This window comes from Bufo gargarizans, chromosome 7 (genome assembly GCF_014858855.1).
Source record: "Bufo gargarizans isolate SCDJY-AF-19 chromosome 7, ASM1485885v1, whole genome shotgun sequence".
Lineage (NCBI taxonomy): Eukaryota > Metazoa > Chordata > Amphibia > Anura > Bufonidae > Bufo > Bufo gargarizans.
Genome location: NC_058086.1, coordinates 192,953,243 through 192,974,580, shown reverse-complemented (window position 1 = coordinate 192,974,580; position 21,338 = coordinate 192,953,243). Strand labels below are relative to the sequence as shown.

The 21,338-nt window shown below is 46.1% G+C and overlaps 2 protein-coding genes across 2 annotated transcripts in view; one reads left to right on the top strand and one right to left on the bottom strand.

Moving 5' to 3' along the window:
* The window catches only part of ATXN7 (ataxin 7), a 102,246-nt gene extending 96,529 nt beyond the window's left edge, over window positions 1-5,717 (bottom strand). Inside the window, exon 1 of the mRNA XM_044301099.1 lies at window positions 5,593-5,717. The gene's annotated coding sequence lies outside the window, so the exon portion shown is untranslated. The remainder of the gene's footprint in view (window positions 1-5,592) is intronic.
* Window positions 5,605-19,218, top strand: THOC7 (THO complex 7). Its single transcript, XM_044301100.1, has 8 exons — window positions 5,605-5,752; window positions 11,510-11,627; window positions 12,939-13,066; window positions 15,371-15,457; window positions 15,776-15,833; window positions 16,731-16,797; window positions 17,306-17,375; window positions 18,792-19,218. Exons 1-8 carry the CDS (start codon window positions 5,734-5,736, stop codon window positions 18,848-18,850), a joined length of 606 nt encoding a protein of 201 aa, XP_044157035.1. The 5' UTR covers window positions 5,605-5,733; the 3' UTR covers window positions 18,851-19,218.
* The last annotated feature ends 2,120 nt before the right edge of the window (window positions 19,219-21,338 follow it).

Genomic DNA, 21,338 nt, shown 5'->3' with positions numbered 1-21,338 from the left:
TGATGGCTCAGAACACAATAGTCTAAGGCTACTTTCACACTAGCGCTTGATCGGATCCGTTCTGAACGGATCCGATCATATTAATGCAGACGGAGGCTCCGTTCAGTACGGATCCGTCTGCATTAATAACTTAGAAAATTTTCTAAGTGCGCAAGATGCCTGAGCGGATCCGTCCAGACTTTCAATGTAAAGTCAATGGGGGACGGATCCGCTTGAAGATTGAGCCATATGGTGACCTCTTCAAGCGGATCCGTTCCCATTGACTTACATTGTAAGTCTGGATGGATCCGCACGCCTCCGCACGGCCAGGCGGACACCCAAACGCTGCAAGCAGCGTTCAGCTGTCCGCCTGTCCGTGCGGAGGCGAGCGGAGCGGAGGCTGAACGCCGCCAGACTGATGCAGTCTGAGCGGATCCGCTCCATTCAGACTGCATCAGGGCTGGACGGAGGCGTTCGGGTCCGCTCATGAGCCCCTTCAAACGGAGCTCACGAGCGGACCGACGAACGCTAGTGTGAAACTAGCCTAAGGCTGCGTTCACACGGGCGAGATTTACGCGCGGGTGCAATGCGGTAGGTGAACGTATTGCACCCGCACTGAATCCGGCACCATTCATTTCAATGGGGCTGTGTACATGAGCGTTTTTTTTCACGCATCACTTCTGCAATGCTTTAAAGTCGCAGCATGCTCTATATTCTGCGTTTGTAACGCAGCCCTGGCCCCATAGAAGTGAATGGGGCTGCGTGAAAAATGCATTGCATCCGCAAGCAAGTGCGGGTGCGATGCGTTTTTCACTGATGGTTGCTAGGAGATGTTGTTTGTAAACCTTCAGTTTTTTTATCACGCGTGTGAAAAACGCATCAAAACGCATTGCACCCAGCGCGGAAAAAACTGAACAGCTAAACGCAATCGCAGACAAAACTGACTGAACTTGCTTGCGAAATAGTGCGAGTTTCACTGAACGCATCCTAAGCCAATCCGTCACGCCCGTGTGAACTCAGCCTAAGTTGGTGAAGTGAAATGAGAAAAATATATACCATATTGTTCGCCCATAAGACGCACCTAAGTTTTTGAGGAGGAAAATAAGAGAAAAAATATTTTTAACCAAAAGGTGTGCTTTTGGTGGGTTTTTAACTAATGGTGGTCTGTGCATGACACTATTATGGGGGATCTGTGGATGGCGCTGTTATGTGGGGGATCTGTGGATGGCAATGGGGGGGGGGGATCTGTGGATGGCACTTTTATGGGGAGGGGCATCTGTGGATGGCACTTTTATGGGGAGGGGCATCTGTGGATGGCACTGTTATGGGGAGGGGCATCTGTGGATGGCACTGTTATGGGGTGGAGGATCTGTGGATGACACTGTTATGGGGGAGATCTGTGGATGACACAGCTATATGTGTCATCCACAGATCCCCCCCCCATAACAGTGTCCCCCCGCCGCTCACAGCAGTATTTCTAGTAATCACTACTCTAGTAACAGTAATCCTTAACATCTTAATAAATTTTACTAAAGTTGCGCTCTCCCCTGTATCACAGCACTTACTAACAAGCATCTGGAGCAGGCAGAGCGGCTGGCAACGTTACGTCACTCACTGATGTTGCGCGCCTGCTTTATTCATAAAGTGGGAGGAGCAGGCGCGTGTTGTCAGTGAGTGACGTAGCGCTGCCAGGCGCTCTGCCTGCTCTGGATGCTTGTTAGTAAGTGCTGCTACAGGGGAGAGCGCAATTTTAGTTAAATTTATTAAGGATTACTGTTACCAGAGGAGTGATTACTAGAAATACTGCTGTGAGCGACGGGGCCCGGTGTAAGAGTACAGTGACTGCACCGGGCCCTGCCGCAAGTTCCCGAACTCCAGCCCCTCCTCCCCGCTGGTACATCGCAGTCTGCATTCGCTCCATAAGACGCAGGGGTATTTTCCCCCCACTTTTAGGTGTGGGGGGGTGGGGGGGGGGGGAAGAGTGCGTCTTATGAGGCGAAAAATACGGTAAATAAAACTATTGTTTAGAAATAGAGAACAGAAAATTAGCATGTGCGTATGTATTCACCCCCTTTGTTAGGAAGCCCATAAAAACCTCTGGTGCAACCAATTACCTTGAGAAGTCACATCATTAGTGAATGATGCCACCTGTGTGTAATCTAAGTGTCACATGATCTGTCATTACATATACACACCTTTTTTTGAAAGGCCCCAAAGGCTGCAACACCGAAGCAAGAGTCATCACTAACCAAACACTGCCATGAAGACCAAGTGTGAGGAATATGGATTATCATTTATTGGCAGCCCTGATTGTCATTTAATTCACCGTTTGGCATGTAAACAGTCAGTGTACATGCAAAATAAGTTCATTCCGCATTTTTGCAGACCCATATACTTTAATGAGGCTACGTCCTGATTTTCACTGACAAGTATAGGACGTGTTTTGTTTGCTTTGCGGCGCCGTTGGGCGGAAGAAAAGAGCCCCATTGAAGTGAATAGGTCTGCATCTAATTTGCAAAAAAAAAGGAATCCACATTTTTTCGGACAGCATACGGCCGTCTGAGTGAGCCCTTAGCAGCCTGTAGCCTCCCTATTCTGACCTTCTCTCTTGGCCAGTTTCACACAATCGAACAACGCACAGAGTGAAAACAGTATTTCCCGGACTGACCACCGCCCCTGTGACATGAGAGATGGGGCTCATTCAGACGGCCGTATGCTGTCTGCAAAAATGGAAGAAAAGGGCCCCATAGAAGTGAATGGGACAGCAGTTAAGGCTACTATCACACTGGCGTTTCGGGGTCGCAACGGAGCCAAACTGATGCGTTCTGAACTGATCCTTATCCGTTCAGAATGCATTGGGGGTGAACTGATCCGTTTTGGACCGCTTGTGAGAGCCCTGAAACGGATCTCACAAGCGGTCCAAAACGGATCAGTTCACCCCCAATGCATTCTGAACGGATAAGGATCAGTTCAGAACGCATCAGTTTGGCTCCGTTGCGCCTTCATTCCGCTCTGGAGGCGGACACCAAAACGCTGCTTGCAGCATTTTGGTGTCCGCCTTACGATGCGGAGCAAAACGGATCCGTCCTGACTTACAATGCAAGTCAATGGGGACGGATCAGTTTTCACTGACACAATATGGTGCAATTGAAAACGGATCAGCCTCCCATTCTCTTTCAATGTAAGTCAGGACGGATCTGTTTTGACTAAGGCCCCTTTCACACGGGCGAGTTTTCCGCGCGGGTGCAATGCGGGAGGTGAACGCATTGCACCCGCACTGAATCCGGACCCATTCATTTCTATGGGGCTGTTCACATGAGCAGTGATTTTCACACATCACTTGTGCGTTGCGTGAAAATCGCAGCATGCTCTATATTGTGCGTTTTCCACACAACGCAGGCCCCATAGAAGTGAATGGGGCTGCGTGAAAATCGCAAGCAAGTGCGGATGCGGTGCGATCTTCACGCACAGTTGCTAGGAGACGATCGGGATGGGGACCCGATCATTATTATTTTCCCTTATAACATAGTTATAAGGGAAAATAATAGCATTCTGAATACAGAATGCATAGTACAATAGCACTGGAGGGGTTAAAAAAAATTAAAAAAATTTAACTCACCTTAATCCACTTGTTCGCGCAGCCCAGCTTCTCTTCTGTCTTCTTCTGTGAGGAATATGACCTTTGATGACGTCTCTACGCTCATCACATGGTCCATCACATGATCCATCACCGTGGTGACGAACCATGTGATGAGCGCAATGACGTCATCAAAGGTCCTATTCCTCACAGAAGAAGACAGAAGAGAAGCTGGGCTGCGCAAACAAGTGGATTAAGGTGAGTTAAATTATTTTTATTTTTTTTAACCCCTCCAGCGCTATTGTACTATGCATTCTGTATTCAGCTATTATAACCATGTTATAAGGGAAAATAATACAATCTAAACAACCTTGAACCTAAACCTGAACTTCTGTGAAGAAGTTCGGGTCTGGGTACCACATTCAGTTTTTTATCACGCGCTTGCAAAATGCATTGCACCCGCGCAATAAAAACGGAACGCAATCGCAGTCAAGACTGACTGCAATTGGGTACCTACTTGCGCGGGTTTGCCGCAACGCATCCGGACACGTTCGTGTGAAAGAGGCCTTAGACTTATTTTTAAAAGAATAATGCAAATGAGTCTGTTATTAACGGATACAAGCGTTTGCATCATCGATGCGGATCCGTCTGTGCAGATACAAAACGGATCCGCATTTTTGCGGACAGCATACAGCCGTCTGAATGAGCCCATATACAACATTGGTATTCTGGTTACATTGGCACTTTGTGATAAATATGTGGGTTTTGGGTTGCAGTTTGGGCACTCAGTCTCTAAAAGGTTCTCCATCACTGGTATAGAGTATACATATTTCTATATGGTACAGGCTATATTCTATACAGTACATGCATGTTTATATACAACATACAGGATATATAGTTTATATTGTATACAGTGCATATTCAGTATAGGGTGTGAATATTTTTTTGAGACAGTGTATATACTGTACTTTATATCACATACTGAGCACAGTATAGGGTATGCATATGTACTAATGACGTATATATTTTGTATGAGGCATGCATACATATTATATAAACACAGCCCATACACACTGTAGGGTGTGCATATGTATATATAATCTATACATAGTATGGAACATGTATAGTCTATATGTTATATAGAGCACAGTGCAAATACACGACAGGCATTTAGACAAAGACTTGTCTACATTGCATACAAAATATACTGTCCATGTATTGTATATAGGACACACATATCATCTGTATACACATGCCATATATAAGTATGTATATACTGTCTACTGTGTATAATGTGCACTGATTCCACAGCACAGATTGTGTCCATGTATATATCCATGGCATGTACCAAGGTATGGTGTAGCTCCAGTATAATAACTGTACATATGGAGTATATGGCATACAGTGTACTGTACATGGTGCTATACACAGTATACATTAACCAGTGTATACGTACAGCCCACGTCCGCCAGCGTATGCGTACAGCCCACGTCCGCCAGCGTATACGTACAGCCCACGTCCGCCAGCGTATACGTACAGCCCACGTCCGCCAGCGTATACGTACAGCCCACGTCCGCCAGCGTATACGTACAGCCCACGTCCGCCAGCGTATACGTACAGCCCACGTCCGCCAGCGTATACGTACAGCCCACGTCCGCCAGCGTATACGTACAGCCCACGTCCGCCAGCGTATACGTACAGCCCACGTCCGCCAGCGTATACGTACAGCCCACGTCCGCCAGCGTATACGTACAGCCCACGTCCGCCAGCGTATACGTACAGCCCACGTCCGCCAGTGTATATATCCACCAGTGTATACATACAGCCGATATCCACCAGTGTATACATACAGCCCATGTACACCAGTGTATACATACACCCCATATATACCGGTGCACACACTATGGCCCCCGCTGGTCACCCTCTGTTGGGTGTATAGAGGACACAGACACAACATTATTACATAGTAATGACAGAGGCGTCCGTGTGGCCCCCGGGGCCCCTCAGCTCGCCTCTCCCGGTTGTCCGGCACTCACCTGGGGGTCGGGGCCGCCTGTGCTCCGGAGGTTGGGGGCGGGGGGAGCCTATAGAGAGCAGGGCGGCGGGGCGGTGAGTGCGGCCTCCATGCTTGTCCCCGGCTGCTGCATTGTGGGAGTCTGACCTCACTACCCGCCGACATGGGAGCCGTCACCGACGGTAAGTGGAGGCCCCGCTCCTTCCAACCCCCTCCCCCGAATCACTGCCCGGCTGCCTCGGTCACTAGCTGGGTACCGGCTGCCGTGAGCTAGGCCCGAAAAGCCCCGGGCTCGAGTTATGGCTCGGCCGGGGGACAAGCACTCTGGGCGGCCAGGAAGCAGTCTCGGGTGCCGGCCTTGTAATACATAAGAGGACGGGTCTGAGAGCTGGGGCAGATAGTCCAGGCCTCATATCATATCATTAATGTAATGGTCCTTATAATAGGGTTGTTGTTATTATTATATGAGGTATTATTATTGTATCTGTGACTCCCACAGGTTATAATGTATATTTGTGTGGCTTGTGATGTGACTTATCTTACAGTAAATGCGCCATTTCCTATCATAATTGGCGAGCGTTCTATCTGTAGACTTTACCTCACAGACCGGATGCCAGTCTCCATCCCAAGATCTCTGCTTGCTGTTGGTGAATGGGAACATCTATTGGTAGTGGAAGATAACTTGGGCGCTGTTCACATTACAGTGTCTCCCTACACTTGACACATGCGCTGAATGTATCTATAGGGCCCAATTACCCAAATGTTGCCAAAAGTGTACCCTTTGGCACCTACGTGTACACTTTTTTTTCCAAACTTTTTTTGCAGCTGAACAACAAGTTTAGGGCTCATGCACACAACTGTATGTATTTTGCGGTCTGCAAAAAATACGGATGACGTGCGTGTGCATTCCGTATTTTGCAGAATGGCTGGCCCCTAATAGAACAGTCCTATCCTTGTCCGTAATGCGGACAATAATAGGACATGTTCTATTGTTAGCAGAACGTAAATACAGACATACGGAAACGGAATGCGCACGGAGTAACTTCTATTTTTTTTTTTTTTGTGGACCGATTGAAGTGAATGGTTCCACAAGTGAATGGCTCCGCAAAAAAAACACCGGAACGGACACGGAAAGAAAACACATTTGTATGCATGTGCCCTTATTAAGAGAAGCACAACTCTTAATAAGGATTTGTTCACACGACTGGGTGTGCCCCATGCCCGTATTGCGGGTGGCGAACAGCGGGTCCACAGTGTACGGGCATCAGCCGTGTGAATTCTGTATCACGGATGCTGACCCATTAACTCGAATGGATCCGCAGGATACGGTGCGCTTTTGTGGGATTTCTGTCCGTGCCTCCGACATGTCCTATTTTTTTGCAGTGCGGACCAACTCTTGCAGGTCGTGGATCCTTTCAAGTGAATGGGTCCGCCTCCGCACACAGAGCGCGCCTGTGCATTGCGGTCCACAGCACGGGGCCCACCGTTTCTGTTCATGAGCCCTAAGGCTTCATTCACACAACTGTGGGACAGGCGATCCTGTGTTGCAGTCTGCAATCCGCAAGATGCTGCGAAATATAGAAGGACATGTCCTATAGTTTGCGTCATGGACCCCGAAGCGCACGGAAGCCCTTTATCCTCAGAATAGGTCATCAATACCTGATCGGTGGGGGTCCGACTCCCAGCAACACCACTGATCAGCTGTTTGAAGAGGCCGCATCCTCTTCCTAGGCCAGTGGCATCATGTCCATCAGTCACATGGCCTTCAAGTGAATGGAGCAGAACCGCAGTACCAGCTGCTATCCGATGGACGGCGCTGTGCTTACCGGAGTGCTGCAGCCTCCTCAAACAGCTGATTGGCAAAGGGGACCTGAGGATAGGTCATCAATATCAGAATTTGGGAAAATCAGGCTGTAGAGCTCCTGCCGCATCCTCCTACCCACTTGCGACAAAATCTACTACTTTTCTACCCCGGAGCCATGGTAAATGACCCCCTTCTTCTGCAGTGGTCAGAGCACCACGTTACAATCACCGTAAGCTTAGAGATCCACAGAGGACAGTGGTGGGGGAACCAGAGCAGAATTTCAGATTTAGGGTCCATTTACATGTCCGCACTATAAGGCTTAGGCCTATTGCACACGGACGTTTTTTTTTCCCCGTTTACTGGACGTTTTTTGCGTTCCGTATACGGAACCATTCATTTCAATGGTTCCGCAAAAAAACCGGAATGTACTGCGTATGCATTCCGTTTCCGTATTTCCGTTTTTCCGTTCCGTTTTAACATAGAACATGTCCTATTATTGCCCGCAAATCACAGTCCGTGGCTCCATTCAAGTCAATGGATCCGCAAAAAAAACGGAACACATACGGAAATGCATCCGTATGTCTTCCGTTTCCGTTCCGTTTTTTCCTGAACCATCTATTGAAAATGTTATGCCCAGCCCAATTTTATCTATGTAATTACTGTATACTGTATATGCCATACGGAGAAACGGAAACACAACGGAAACAAAAAAATGGAAAAACGGATCCATGAAAAACGGACCGCAAAACACTGAAAAAGCCATACGGTCGTGTGCAATAGGCCTTATTGCACACGAACGTGGCTGCAAATGTGGTCTGCAATACACGGGCACCATTCCGTGTGCATTCTGCATCACGGATGTGGATGTGGACCCATTCACTTTAATGGGTCTGCAAATCCGGAGATGCAGAATGGAGCAGGACGGAAGCACTGCGGAGTGCTTCCGTGGGGTTTCGTCACGTACTTCCGTTCCGCAAAAAGATAGGACATGTCCTATCTTTTTGCGGAATGGCCGGATCGCGGACCCTTTAAAGTGAATGGATCCGCTGCAGCTGCCCCACGGTGAGTGTTCGTGCATTGCGGCCTGTAATTCACAGCATGGCCACGGGGCGCACACATTCGTGTGCAAGAGGCCTAAGGCCTCTTTCACACAACCGTATGGCTTTTTCAGTGTTTTGCGGTTAATTTTTCATGGATCCGTTGTTCCGGTTTTTGTTTCTGTTCCGTTTTTCCGTTCCGTTTTCCCGTATGGCATATATAGTATTTACATAGAAAAAATTGGGCTGGGCATAACATTTTCAATAGATGATTCAGCAAAAACTAAACGGATACGGAAAGACATGGATGCATTTCTGTATGTGTTCCGTTGTTTTGACTTGAATGGAGCCACGAAACGTGATTTGCGGGCAATAATAGGACATGTTGTATGTTTCAACAGAATGGAAAAAACGGAAATAAGGAAACGGCATGCATACGGAGTACATTCCGTATTTTTTTGCGGAACCATTGAAATGAATGGTTCCGTATACGGAACGCAAAAAACTGCCCGTAAACGGAAAAAAAAAAACAGTCGTGTGAAAGAGGCCTAATAGAAACGCCTTTTCTTGTTCGTGGCTGTGGACCAGAATAGGACATGCTCTATTTTTTTGCGGGGCCGCGGAATAGAAGTGCGGATGCGGACCCCTAATGCGGACATGTGAATGGACCCTTGGGGGGGAGCCTTGTACATTTTTTTTTTTATTTGATGTTGCATTTGTGCACGTATTACTTTTTTTTTGTGGAATACTGTGTCATTTCATCCAGTGGGAAAAAAAATGCATACCACCCTACGCCAGGCCAGCAGGGCTCTCTCTGGCCTCCATTGGGTGTGGTCTTTCCCGGTGCAAACGCAATGTAATACGGTATCAGAAGGAGTAACCCCCTTTTTTGGGAAAAAAAAAGCCCATTTAATGAATAAGGGGGGGGGGGGGCAACAAGAACAAATCTGACAACCTCTACACAGCTAGTGTCGTGCTTTGATGTACTGCATCTATAAAACCGCTACCTGTGTGAATGAAACCTAAGGCACCGCGCACAGGCTGGGTGTTCGACCTTCATTTTTCTAGCAGCCTTCTATTCACTGACAGCAATATTTGTAATTGACACAAGATATTAGGATTTGGCAGAACCTTTCATGGTACAATGCAGTGTCGAGTTGTCTCTCTTACACGGCAGTGTCCCATAAAGACTCTCAAAACTGGTGCGAAAAATGGTGCCATCGCCCATAGCAACCAATCCAATTCCTGCTGAAGCCAATGAAAAAAATAAAGCAATCTGGTTGCTATGGGCAACACCGCCACTTTTCCCGTGCATCCGTTATGGTAACCCCAGTGTGGGTAGACTGGGATTACCACGTCAGATACCACTGCATCGTCTCTTCAGTTTCTGACGACTCCGAACAGACTGCGGAGCGAGCGAACGTTGTGTTTTCCAGAAGCTGAGCGTGTCCTACGTCGTACACCTTTTGGCGTGTCCGTGTGGTCCCGACATCTAGAGCAGGTGTACGACACATGACATTAGTAGCGTCTGTACTCGGGATGTCCCAGGCCACGCTGCCGTACCTGACCGATCAGGGGTAAGCACAGGGGTCGCCAGTGACGTTCTGAAAGGGACAGAAGAATTATATAACGAGACGCAGAAACACGCAGCTCCGTAAATCCCAGGGAACTCGGTTTAACCCCTTAATGATCACCACTTTGTTTACAGTGCTGTGGTTTTATGGTGTTTTAGAATAAGCCCTGCCCGGGTGCTCCGTGCCACCCTGTAGCGGGTGCTTGGCTGTCTAATGAGATCCGAGTTTCTGCTCAAATAGCTGGGATTAGAGTAACCTCTAATCCTGGCTTTTTAACACTTTCCGGTCAAGACGGACTGCGGTATGATTAAAGGGAACTCCTCAGTTTGATTAGGTTACTGGGTTTCTCGGTGATGTAGTCAGGGACTAGGGGACCCCTGTGCGGTCTGCGCTGGGGACCAAGAAAGGACCCCTTGACTGTACGGTAAGTCTGCTGTTCCGGCACTATGACACAGTTGGCAAAAAAAAAAAGACAAAAACAATATTTTAGTATAAAATACATTTTCCTGCACATGTATAGTTAAAAAAAACATTCAGTAAGGCGCCACACAAGTGTGATAATATGAAGAATTAGCGGGCTAGTCACCGTGAAACATGAATGGTACCGCAAAGAAAACAATATAAATTACACCATTAATATGTACCCCCTCCCCAAATAGCATCAGAAAAAATACTATTTCTCCCAAACAAAAAAGTGTCTAGTAACAGTTTTGTACCAAGATTTAGGCAACATACACACAAACGTATTTTGTTCAGTTTTTATTTTAATTTAATTTTTTTGCGGATTGGATGAGGACCTGTTCATTTCAATAGGTCCACAAAAAATGCGACCAGCACACAATCACACAAAAAAAATGCGACCAGCACACACAAAAAATATATAGAGCATGTCCTATTCTTGACCGTTTTGTGGATGAGGATAGGCTATTGTTACAATGGATCCGCAAAAAAGGATGCCAAAAGGACATCATCCGTATTTTTTGCAGACTGCAAAATACATACGGCTCGTGTCAATGTAGCCTCAAAGTGTAGAAGCTGAGCTTTCCATTGAGACCCCCACCGATCACTAGAATGGAGGTCCCGCAGTCCATGGACTGACGGTCACACGTGCATTCAGTTCTCTATGGGACTGCCTGAGGTAGCTGAGTGATTAACTTGACTGCTGCTCCATTCATTCAGGGCACCCCCGGTTCTCATCATGGTGGGGGTTCCCGCAGTCGTCCTCCCACTGATCAGATCCTTATCCCTTGACTGTGGATTGGGAATACATTTAAAGGTGTTACCCAGGATTTAATACTGATGGCCCATCCTCAGGATAGGCTATCAATATCAGATCGGCGAAGGTCTGACTCCCTACATCCCTAGCGCTGATATGATATTGATGGCCTCTGCTGAGGATAGGATATCGGTATTAAAAACCTGAACAACCCCTTTAAGTCCCCAACAGGTCTGGTCATTAAGGGGTTAAGGTTGGCACCTTGATAACTTACTTCTTTTCTCTATCATTTTATGTTTGTTTGGCAGATGAGGTTATCCGCAAGCGTCTTTTAATCGATGGCGATGGTGCCGGCGACGACCGGAGAATCAACCTTATGGTTAAAAGTTTTATAAAGTGGTGTAACTCCGGAACCCAGGAAGATGGGTAAGAGGTCTACTTTATGCTTCTTCTATGGTCAGGACAGCGCAGTCACCCTCTGCTATGTTATAATTAGGGATGAGCGAATCGACTTCGGATGAAACATCCGAAGTCGATTCGCATAAAACTTAGTTCTAATACTGTATGGAGCAGAGAAGGAGCTCCGTACAGTATTAGAATGTATTGGCTCCGACTTCTCATAATAACTTCAGAAATTGATTTATACTGTAAAAAAAAACATTTCCCGAACTCTGGTTCGGTTCCAAGGTACCACTTGGAGTTCGGGAAATTAGTTTTTTTTTCCAGTACATCCCATAATTTATGAAGTTATTACCCGAAGTCTCGCGAAGTCTTCACGAAGTAATAACTCCGACTCATCGGAGCCAATACATTCTCATACTGTACGGAGCTCCTGCTCCTTACAGTATTAGAATGAAGTTTTATGCGAATCGACTTCGGATGTTTCTTCCGAAGTCGATTCGCTCATCCCTAGTTCTAATGTAAATTCTTAAGATTGCGCAGTCAGATTCACATGGCATTGCCTGGACCTGAGGGGTAACTCCTATGAACTGCCAATTTGGGAAACTGCAGCAGTTAAAGGGGTTGTGTGACTTCAGCAGATGGCATTTATCATGCAGACCAAGTTAATGCAAGGCACTCACTAATGTATTGTGATTGTGCATATTGCCTCCTTTGCTGGCTTGACTCATTTTTTCCGTCACATTATACACTGCTTGTTTCCAGGGGTTACGACCACCCCGCAGCCCAGCAGCGGTGGTCGTGCTTGCACACTCCTCTAACGGCCAGGACTGAATTGACAAGCTATGGATTTCAAAATCCACACTGCTGGTCAGTGGCCACATGCAAATCCACATGTGATACGCGATGTGTTCATGTGGCCTAAGGGAACTGCATAGAAGCCTATTCCCTAGTACAGGGATCAGCCACCTCTGGCCCTCCAGCTGTTCTGAAACTACAACTCCCAGAATCCTACTTTCCAGAACAGCTGTGTAAGTTTGCATGCTGGGAGTTGTAGTTTCACAGCACCTGGAGTGGCGAAGGTTGCTGATCCCTGCCCTAGTATATCAACAATGCAAAGCTACGGTTGTACACGTGTCTCTTCTGCGCTTTGCTTTGCTCCACATGTGGTACCGTACTGCCATATTAGATTCATGCATTATCTGCATGTGGGTACCGTATTATGTCGGCACACAACTCTGCGTTTGTCCACTTCAGAGCCATAGTATGGCCGTAGTCTAAAGGCTTGTACTCGAGAAATCTCAGAAGACGTTACAGCCGTCGTGTCTTATTCCACAGATACTCCCAGTACCAGCGCATGCTCAGCACCTTGTCTCAGTGCTCCTTCTCCATGGGGAAGACGCTCCTGGTGCATGACATGAACCTCCGAGAAATGGAGAACTATGAGAAGATATACAGTGATATTGGTAAGTGTTCTATAGGTAGAAGTGTGATAATGGCTGATATTTCAGGCAGACTGAATATGGAATCATCTCATTATAGTGTAATATTACTACTGTCCGCCTACAATCACATTGCAGGCTGCTGCCAGGAACCGCCTGTGTTCTGCTGAAGGGTTTTCCAGGCAGTCCCAGGGGATTTAAAACTTACCATGTTCATCGTAAAGCGCCTGACGCTAGAACCACTCCTTTCAAATGCAATATTCCGTTAAGAAAATAAATACCATTTATGCAGATTGACATGTGTTCTTTAAGGGTAGAACATTGCATTAAAATGCCCCCATTGATCATAAGGTTTGCCCACTTACCTTGACTCGTCCAGTCGGGACTCCTGAAGATAAAGCCCCTTTAACAAGATATGGATTCCTCCCCTGGCTGAAATAAAAGTATTAGTGGTGAGTACTGAGGTCAGATTTACCATAGAGATCATTGGTCTCTATTGTGATAGAGGTGCTCACTGTCCACCTTGTGGTCAACACTGCTAACTGCATCAGAAATGAAACACTTGTGCATGGGAAGGGGCCGTTGTCCATAGTCATACACAACTGCACACTGCCGGATCGCCATCGACTATAATGGGATCTGATGGGGATCCAGCTGGTTCCTGGCATAAATGTGGTCTTTCTGCCGGACAAGAAGTACTGCATGCAAGGGTGAGGGTTTTGGAAAATGGCAAAAAGTCAAACATTTTGGAGCAAAACTGGTTTTATGACAGAAGCATGATATTTTTCCTCCCCTAGTTTTTAAAGAGGTTGGCCACTTTTTGGCTGTTACCAGTGTGTATGTAAAATTACTATATGGCTCTTGCTAAGAGCCTTTGTTGATATTCTGTGCTGTTTGCTATACTTCATAAGGCCTCATACACACGACCGTAGGCGGCCCGTATGCAGTGGGTCCGCAATATACGGGCACCAGCTGTGTGCGCACCGTATCATGGATGCGGCCCCATTCACTTGAATGGGTCCGCAATCGGGGAGATGCGGTGCGGAACTGAGACACGGATCGGAAGCCCATGGAAGCACTAAAGAGTGCTTCCGTGGTTTTTCTGTTCGTGCCACAACTTTTTCGTGGTGCTGACTGTCAGATGTGAATCAATTAAGTGGGTCTGCATCCATAGACGGCGGGCACACAGTCGGTGCTCGTGCATTGCGAACTGCAGTTGGCAGTCTGCAGCTTGGGCATGGCCGGCACACGTTTCATGTGCATGAGGCCTCAGTCATCTTTCCTTGTTAGGCAAATCTTTTGTGCTGTCCCCATAGAGGTCCTACTCATGTCCATAAGATGGCTGCTGATGGATGGTCATGTGACCAGATACATTTCTCAGCCTCATCCATTCTGACACACTGCACCTGCACTAAACTCCCAGCAGTGCAAGCGCAGATGGCAGGTGCAGTGTATTTGAATGGAGGAGACATCACATGGTGGAAATCTAACTGGTCACATGACCCTCCATCAGCAGCCATCTTATAGACAGGACATCAGTGTGGACAGCACAAAAGATTTGGCATACCTTATAAAATATCAAAAATAGTACAGAATTTCAACAAAGGCTATATTAGTAAGTGCCATAAAATCATCTTACAAACACATTGGTCACCAATAACTAGAAAGTTACTAACCCCTTTAAAGGCTCTGAAACTGGACGTATGCCCATTTTCACCCAGGCAGCCCCCTGAGCCCCCGGAGCAGTTCATTCTCTGATGCTCTCCTTTGCCCTGCGCTAAATCGCGCAGGGCAAAAGCATTTTCTGGAGTTCCGGTGCCGTACCGCCCAGGAGTGAGCCCAGTGACGTCACCGGCACTGATAGGCAGGCTTTAGCGTCGGTGACGTCACCGAACACACTGCTGGGCAGAAACCTCCGCCCGGCAGTGTGTTATTGTAAATGAAAGAGCTCTTGCCCTACGCGATCCAGCACAGGGCAAAGGAGCGCATCGGAGCATGAAATGCTCCAATGCTAACACCTGGGTAAAATTATGGGTATGTCCAGGTTCAGCTCTGAACCCAGACAACCCCTTTAAATGAACACTAAACCTTTAGTCTAGAAGGTCAGAAGATTCCCAGCCCCCGTCATCATTACTTTATCTCATATAGCTCCTGTTTTGGGAGCCTCCAGATACATCTTCTTGCATAGGTTTGTATCATATCTGTAGTGATTTTTATGTGCTGTTTATGTTTTGTTCTATAAAATAGGATCTAGAACTCTGACGTCCATTTATTTTCTAGTTTAACCAAATGTCTCTTGGTAACATTCTGCTTATCCTCCACATGCAGAGGGCAGCATCGCCGCCGCACATGAAAAAATTGCTGAGTGTAAGAAGCAGATATTGCAAGCCAAACGCATCCGGAAAAATCGTCAAGGTACAATAACATGTAGGGGTTTAGCATGCCTTTACTGTAAAGCTGGACTTAGATGTTAGATGTATAGGAGCAGCCTGGCCGTCCGCTGATGTCAACATTACCAGTCCAGTATTGCTCAAATGAAAAGCACATCTAGCAGTATCTTATCCCTTCTGACTGTGTAAGAGAACATGCATGCTTGGCCGATCTAAGTGTATAGGCTATGGCTGACTGATAGTGAAGGTGTAAGGGCAGCTTTAGGTCAGGGTGCTGTATTGCCTTCTTTCTTTAATGCTATATTATATATATAAATGGTTTGATTTATTTATTTTTTTATAGAGTATGATACGTTGGCCAGAGTCATTCAACATCACCCGGATCGTCATGAGACATTGAAGTACGTACTCAGCATCCAGATAGAGCTTACCTTTCCTATCAAAGTCATTTAAAGGGTATTTAACATTTTTAAAGGGTTAGAGTTATTATTATTATTTTTTTTTGCTCCAATGCATTGAAAATTGACAAAAACCTGAACAGATTCTGCAGTTGTGAGTCTTTTTTCCTAACCTTCAGACAGTAGAAAAGCGACAGACGAAGGAGACTAACACATGACTACAGGAACAGACTACACAAAGGGTTTGTAGTCTGTAACCATGGAGACATGTAGCTTTGTATAGGAGCTGCATTAGAAAAAACTGAACTATTTTATTTTTTTTATTTTATTTTAGATGGATTGGAACAATAAAAAATAGTTGCATAAGGCTACTTTTACAACTACGGTTTTGGGATCTGTCAAAATCGCAGCAAAACACTTCAGTTTTCACCCCATTCATTTTCGATGTGAACAAAACTGAATGAGCTTGAACGGAGTGCATCAGAATACACTGCGTTCTGTTTTGTTGCAATCCCATGACGAACAGAAAACCGCTGCAAGCAGCGTTTTTGTGTGCATCATGGAATACTGAGCAAAGATGGATCCGGCATGAAACACGATGTAAGTCAATGGTGCTGGATCCGTTTATTCGGACACAAAAAAGAAAACTGATCCGGCGCCCATTGACTTACAATGGTTTTAGTGCCGGATCCATCTTGTGCATTTTGGAGGTAATACAACCAGATCTATTCTGTACAGATGCAGACGGTTGTATTATTGACCAGATGCGGTTTTGCTGATCCCCTGATGGATCCAGCAAAAACGCAGATGTGAAAGTAGCTTAAGTGCAGATACCAATTACTTGTTGTGTATATGATAAGTGTGACCGTTTCATGCATCTTCGTGTGGGTTACGTTACAGGCAGCTGGAGGCTTTGGACAAGGAGCTGAAGCAACTGTCTCACACCAAGGAGAGTGTAGAGGATAAGGTGAGATTGTGCATCTGCATTAAAATAGAAATGATATATATTATTTGGAATTGGATCTGTAGTGGTAGGCAAACTGGGATGAAATGCTGTCAGGACAGTGACACAGAAGCCCATCTCAAACAGGTCTTTGCCTTTTCTTTATTTGGTTGCACAAAGTAAACATTATGTAGCCTTTACACACAGGCCTCAAATACAGATCAACCAAAAAAGACAGAACATGTCCTGTTCCTGTCCGTTTGGAAACAAGGATAAGACATTTGTACAGAAAATGGTGGTATGCACACGGGGGGATCCGTGTTTTGCAGCAAAGTGTGTATGTGTATATATAATAGCCACCTCCTTCCCGCTGTTGCAACTTGGGGATCTTGAATTTTGACCAATCTGGTTGTAGTTTGTAGAGCTCAAATGTACCGTATGTAATATGATTAACCGATATGATTTACTCACATACATGTCATGTTATATTATAAAAACACGTGCACTCACATTTCCCTCTCCCTTTCTCTAGCTGGAGTTAAGGAGGAAACAGTTCCATGTTCTGCTCAGCACCATCCATGAGCTTCAGCAGACACTGGAAAGTAAGTATGTACAAATCTAGTAATCCTTAGAGCATCTGGCCAATCCTTATTCGGAAAACTCCACATTTTACTGATTTTTAATTATTAAGAACAGTGCATTGTGGTAGCACAGATGAGTTACGCAGTGATCGGCACAAGGATTTCTAGAAGGCACTAGAGTAAGTCTTACTTTGTCCTTGGGTGTGAACAGAGAACAAAACGACGGATGAATAAAGGAAAGTGCTTACAAACTTGCTCACTTTTTTGTGTTGATTTATAACTTGATCATTTCCAGATATTGGCGTTATCCTTGTTTCATGCTGACCCTTGAGTCTTGGGGTAGGAGGCAATGTCGCCCTCTGGTGGTGCAATATGTTTTAAGTTGTTGCTTGATTACAAACCACACATAGTGACTCATAGTTCTGCCATCGTATGTTTTTCAATTGGTAAAAAAGGATATTCCCATATTTTATTTTTATGTTGCGGTCTCTACGGCCAGTCCTCTCTGAGAATGTCACATTAGATGTCCGCTACAAATCATTGTGATGACACAATTTGAGATAATCTTGATGTCCTACTACTACTGTGCCTACAGCTCCTGTACAGACCTGTGTGTCTTTATGGCTGCAGGCTACAAACCAACCTCATGCAGGCTGATCCTGCAGTCATACTCCCTTCTATCTGTCCACTATTTATTGCTAATTAAAGGGGTTTTACAAGACTTTTATCCTGACGACCTATTCTCTGGATAGGTCATCAGTATCTGATCGGTGGGGGTCTGACACCCGGGATCCCCGCTGATCAGCTGTTTGAGAAGGCACCAACTCTGTCAGTAGCACCGCTGCCTTTTTGCTGCTTAGCCTAGGTAATGTGACATCACGGTTATCTGTCACTTGGCCTAGTCACAGCTCAGCCCCATAGAAGCGAGTGGGCATGAGCTGCGATACCAGGCACAGCCACTATACAATGTACGGCGCTGTGCTTGGTGAGCTGAGAGAAGGCCGCGGTGCTACTGTGGTGCCTTCTCAAACAACCGAGCAATTGGGGGGGGGGGAGATACTGGGTGTCATTTTCAATATAGATGAATAAAAAATGGTTGCAAAAGTGTCTGTAGCCTAAGATGTGTCATTGGTGGTGTGTTGTCCTCTATTTTTCCCAGCAGAGTGCTGGGCAGGGAACTGCAGCACCGCTCCATTCAAGTGAATAGGGCCTGACCAGGGACACTTATAGGGGAACGCCTGTATTAAACCAGTGCTGCATCCCCCCTCATTCTCAGGATTGGGGGATCCCAGACTCGCTACCAGTCATAAACTAATGGCATATCCTATCAATATGCCATCATTTTAGAAGCCGGGAGTAACCCTTTAATTTTCAACTCTGATTACGTTGTGGTTTTGTAATAGATGGTTCCTTATCTTTTTATTCTCTTTTTCCCAGATGACGAGAAACTGGCTGAAGAATCTCAGGATTCCCAAATGGAAACCAACACTCAGTAGTACAGGGCTTAAACCACTTGAATGGGGACCTCACTCTTTTTCTTACAGAAGTATACCTAGTGCAGGACCTGAAGGGGCTTTACACGACTTGGTGTCCTTTGTGTCATGCTGCACCCCCTCAGGCCCTGAATTAGGCATTACACAGTGTATCCGTTTTCCATGGTATGTTCCTTTAAATATATCTTGAGATGAGCCTGAATAATTGGTACGCTGTGGCAGGTGCCAGGTTAGTGCACTGTTCTGGTATATATGACATTGTGTAGGCACCCCACATACACAATTCAGTCAGTAGTGTTCTTTGTTATTGTTAATAAAAGCTGGTTTTGGAATTGTTTTGTATGCCTCACAATAAAAGTCTTTTTAATATATTCTATACTTCTCACATTCATAGTGAGGATATGTTTTATTTTTCATCTTCCTTCTACGGTAATTTAGAATTTGTAAGGCCTCATTCACACTTGTTTTTGGCTTTGTATTCTGTCTGCGGAGTAGCATGTTCACATGATCTAACTGCAATCTATAGGGACATTTTGGAATCGCTGTTTAAAGTGAACTTCCAATTGGGGGCGGATTGAGAATTTAAATTGGCCCCGGAAAAAAAAAAGCTAAAAGTAGCCTCATATTGTAGGCGAGTCCAAATTGACAGAAGACTGGGACAACACAAGTAGATGTGGCCAGAAAACCGTAGTGCAGCACAACATACCGCCCCAGCATAACAAACCTGAACACAGCAATACATCTGAATTCTGGAGGGCACCTCCAGCCATGTGCAAAGCATCAGATTGTTATATAGCAGGCAGCTCCCTGGGCATCGGCCCACTGGGAAGTTTCCCTGTAGGGTCTATGGTCAGTCCGCCCCTGCCTCCTAGTTTTGTAGAGAAATAATTATAAGGCAGGAGCGTGCACAATAATCCTTTTACTAAATACGTTGTATGGCAGATTCTGTCCATGCTATTGGCTGCTCATATCATGCACTAGGAGAGAGCGTCTCCTATTCTCCCGTATTCAGTCCAGGAGCCAGTGCTGTAGGATGTAATGTAATTTACAGAAGTGGCTCCCCCTACTGGATACAGGAGCCTTGGAGACAGAGAGGGACACTGTCTTCTAGTGCATAGATCTGAGCCATCTGCAGCAAACCATGCTTAGAGAGTTATTGTGCACACTCTTATATTATAGTCATTTCAATATATATTTGGATGTACACTTTAAAGGGAGTCTGTCATCAGTTATAATCGTGCTAAACGGCACAAACCTGTCTTACGTGGAGCTTTTATTATAAGGAGTAGTGTGAATATGAAGTTTTATTCTGCTAGGTTCTGCTCCTGCAAGTGCCCAGGAGGAAAAGCCTCACTGTGAAGTTCTCTCTGCAATTGAGGTAGCTCACAGCCCGGCCCCTCTGCTCTGATAGCTGAGGTAGTCTCTAGGTTGGATGCTACTGCTATCACTGAAACAGATCAATGCAGAGAGCGCTTCACAGTGAAGCTTTACTTCCTGGGCACTTGCAAGAGCAAAACTTGGCAGAATAAAGCTCATTTTCACACTACTCATAAGAAAAGCTCCATATGTGCCCACGTTGATGAGAAAATGAAGTTTTAATATATGCAAAGGGGGGTGTTAGCATTACACCTAGAATCTCTGCCCTCTCTGCAACTGCTGCGCCCTCCACTTTGACAGGGTCAGGCAGTGAAAACGTCATCACGTCTGGCCCTGTCAATTGAAGGGCAGAGGGTGCAGCAGTTGCAAAGAGAGCAGAGCCTCCAGGTGTAACGGCAACGCCCCCGTTGCTCCTACAGTCTCATTTGCTTATATTAAAACTTAAATCAGCTTTGTGGGCACATATGAACATGGGACCAACACAGATGCCTTCCGCTGCCAAGTGCACATGTAACAGGTCAGCCAGTGTCATAGGTACAAATCTGCTGACAGATGCGCTTTAAGATCCATTTATGAGCTTGTCTTTTTAAAGTGCAATTAGGAGACAAGTCTTATCAACCTCTCTGCACTTGAATAAACACTGTTCATATAAAAGGGACCTTAAAGAGGACCTTTCACCGATTATTACACTGTGAACTAAGTATACAGACATGTAGAGCGGCGCCCGGGGATCTCACTGCACTTACTATTATCCCCGGGCGCCGCTCCCTTCTCCCGCTATACCCTCCGGTATCTCCGCTCACTAAGTTATAGTAGTCTGAGATTTCAGTCACTAAGTTATGGTAGGCGGAGTCTGTCCTTGTTCTTCTGTAGCGCTGGCCAATCGCAGCGCAGAGCTCACAGCCTGGGAGGTTATTTTCTCCCAGGCTGTGAGCTCTGCAATGCGATTGGCCAGCGCTACAGAAGAACAAGGGCAGACTCCGCCTACTATAACTTAGTGAGCGGAGATACCGGAGGGCATAGCGGGAGAACGGAGCGGCGCCCGGGGATAATAGTAAGTGCAGTGAGATCCCCGGGCGCCGCTCTCTATGTCTGTATACTTAGTTCACAGTGT

Coding starts and splice junctions, on each gene's coding strand:
- THOC7 (XM_044301100.1), top strand. Junction 13,067..15,370: donor GAAGATATACAGTGATATTG/GTAAGTGTTCTA, acceptor CTCCACATGCAG/AGGGCAGCATCGCCGCCGCA. Junction 16,798..17,305: donor AGGAGAGTGTAGAGGATAAG/GTGAGATTGTGC, acceptor CCCTTTCTCTAG/CTGGAGTTAAGGAGGAAACA.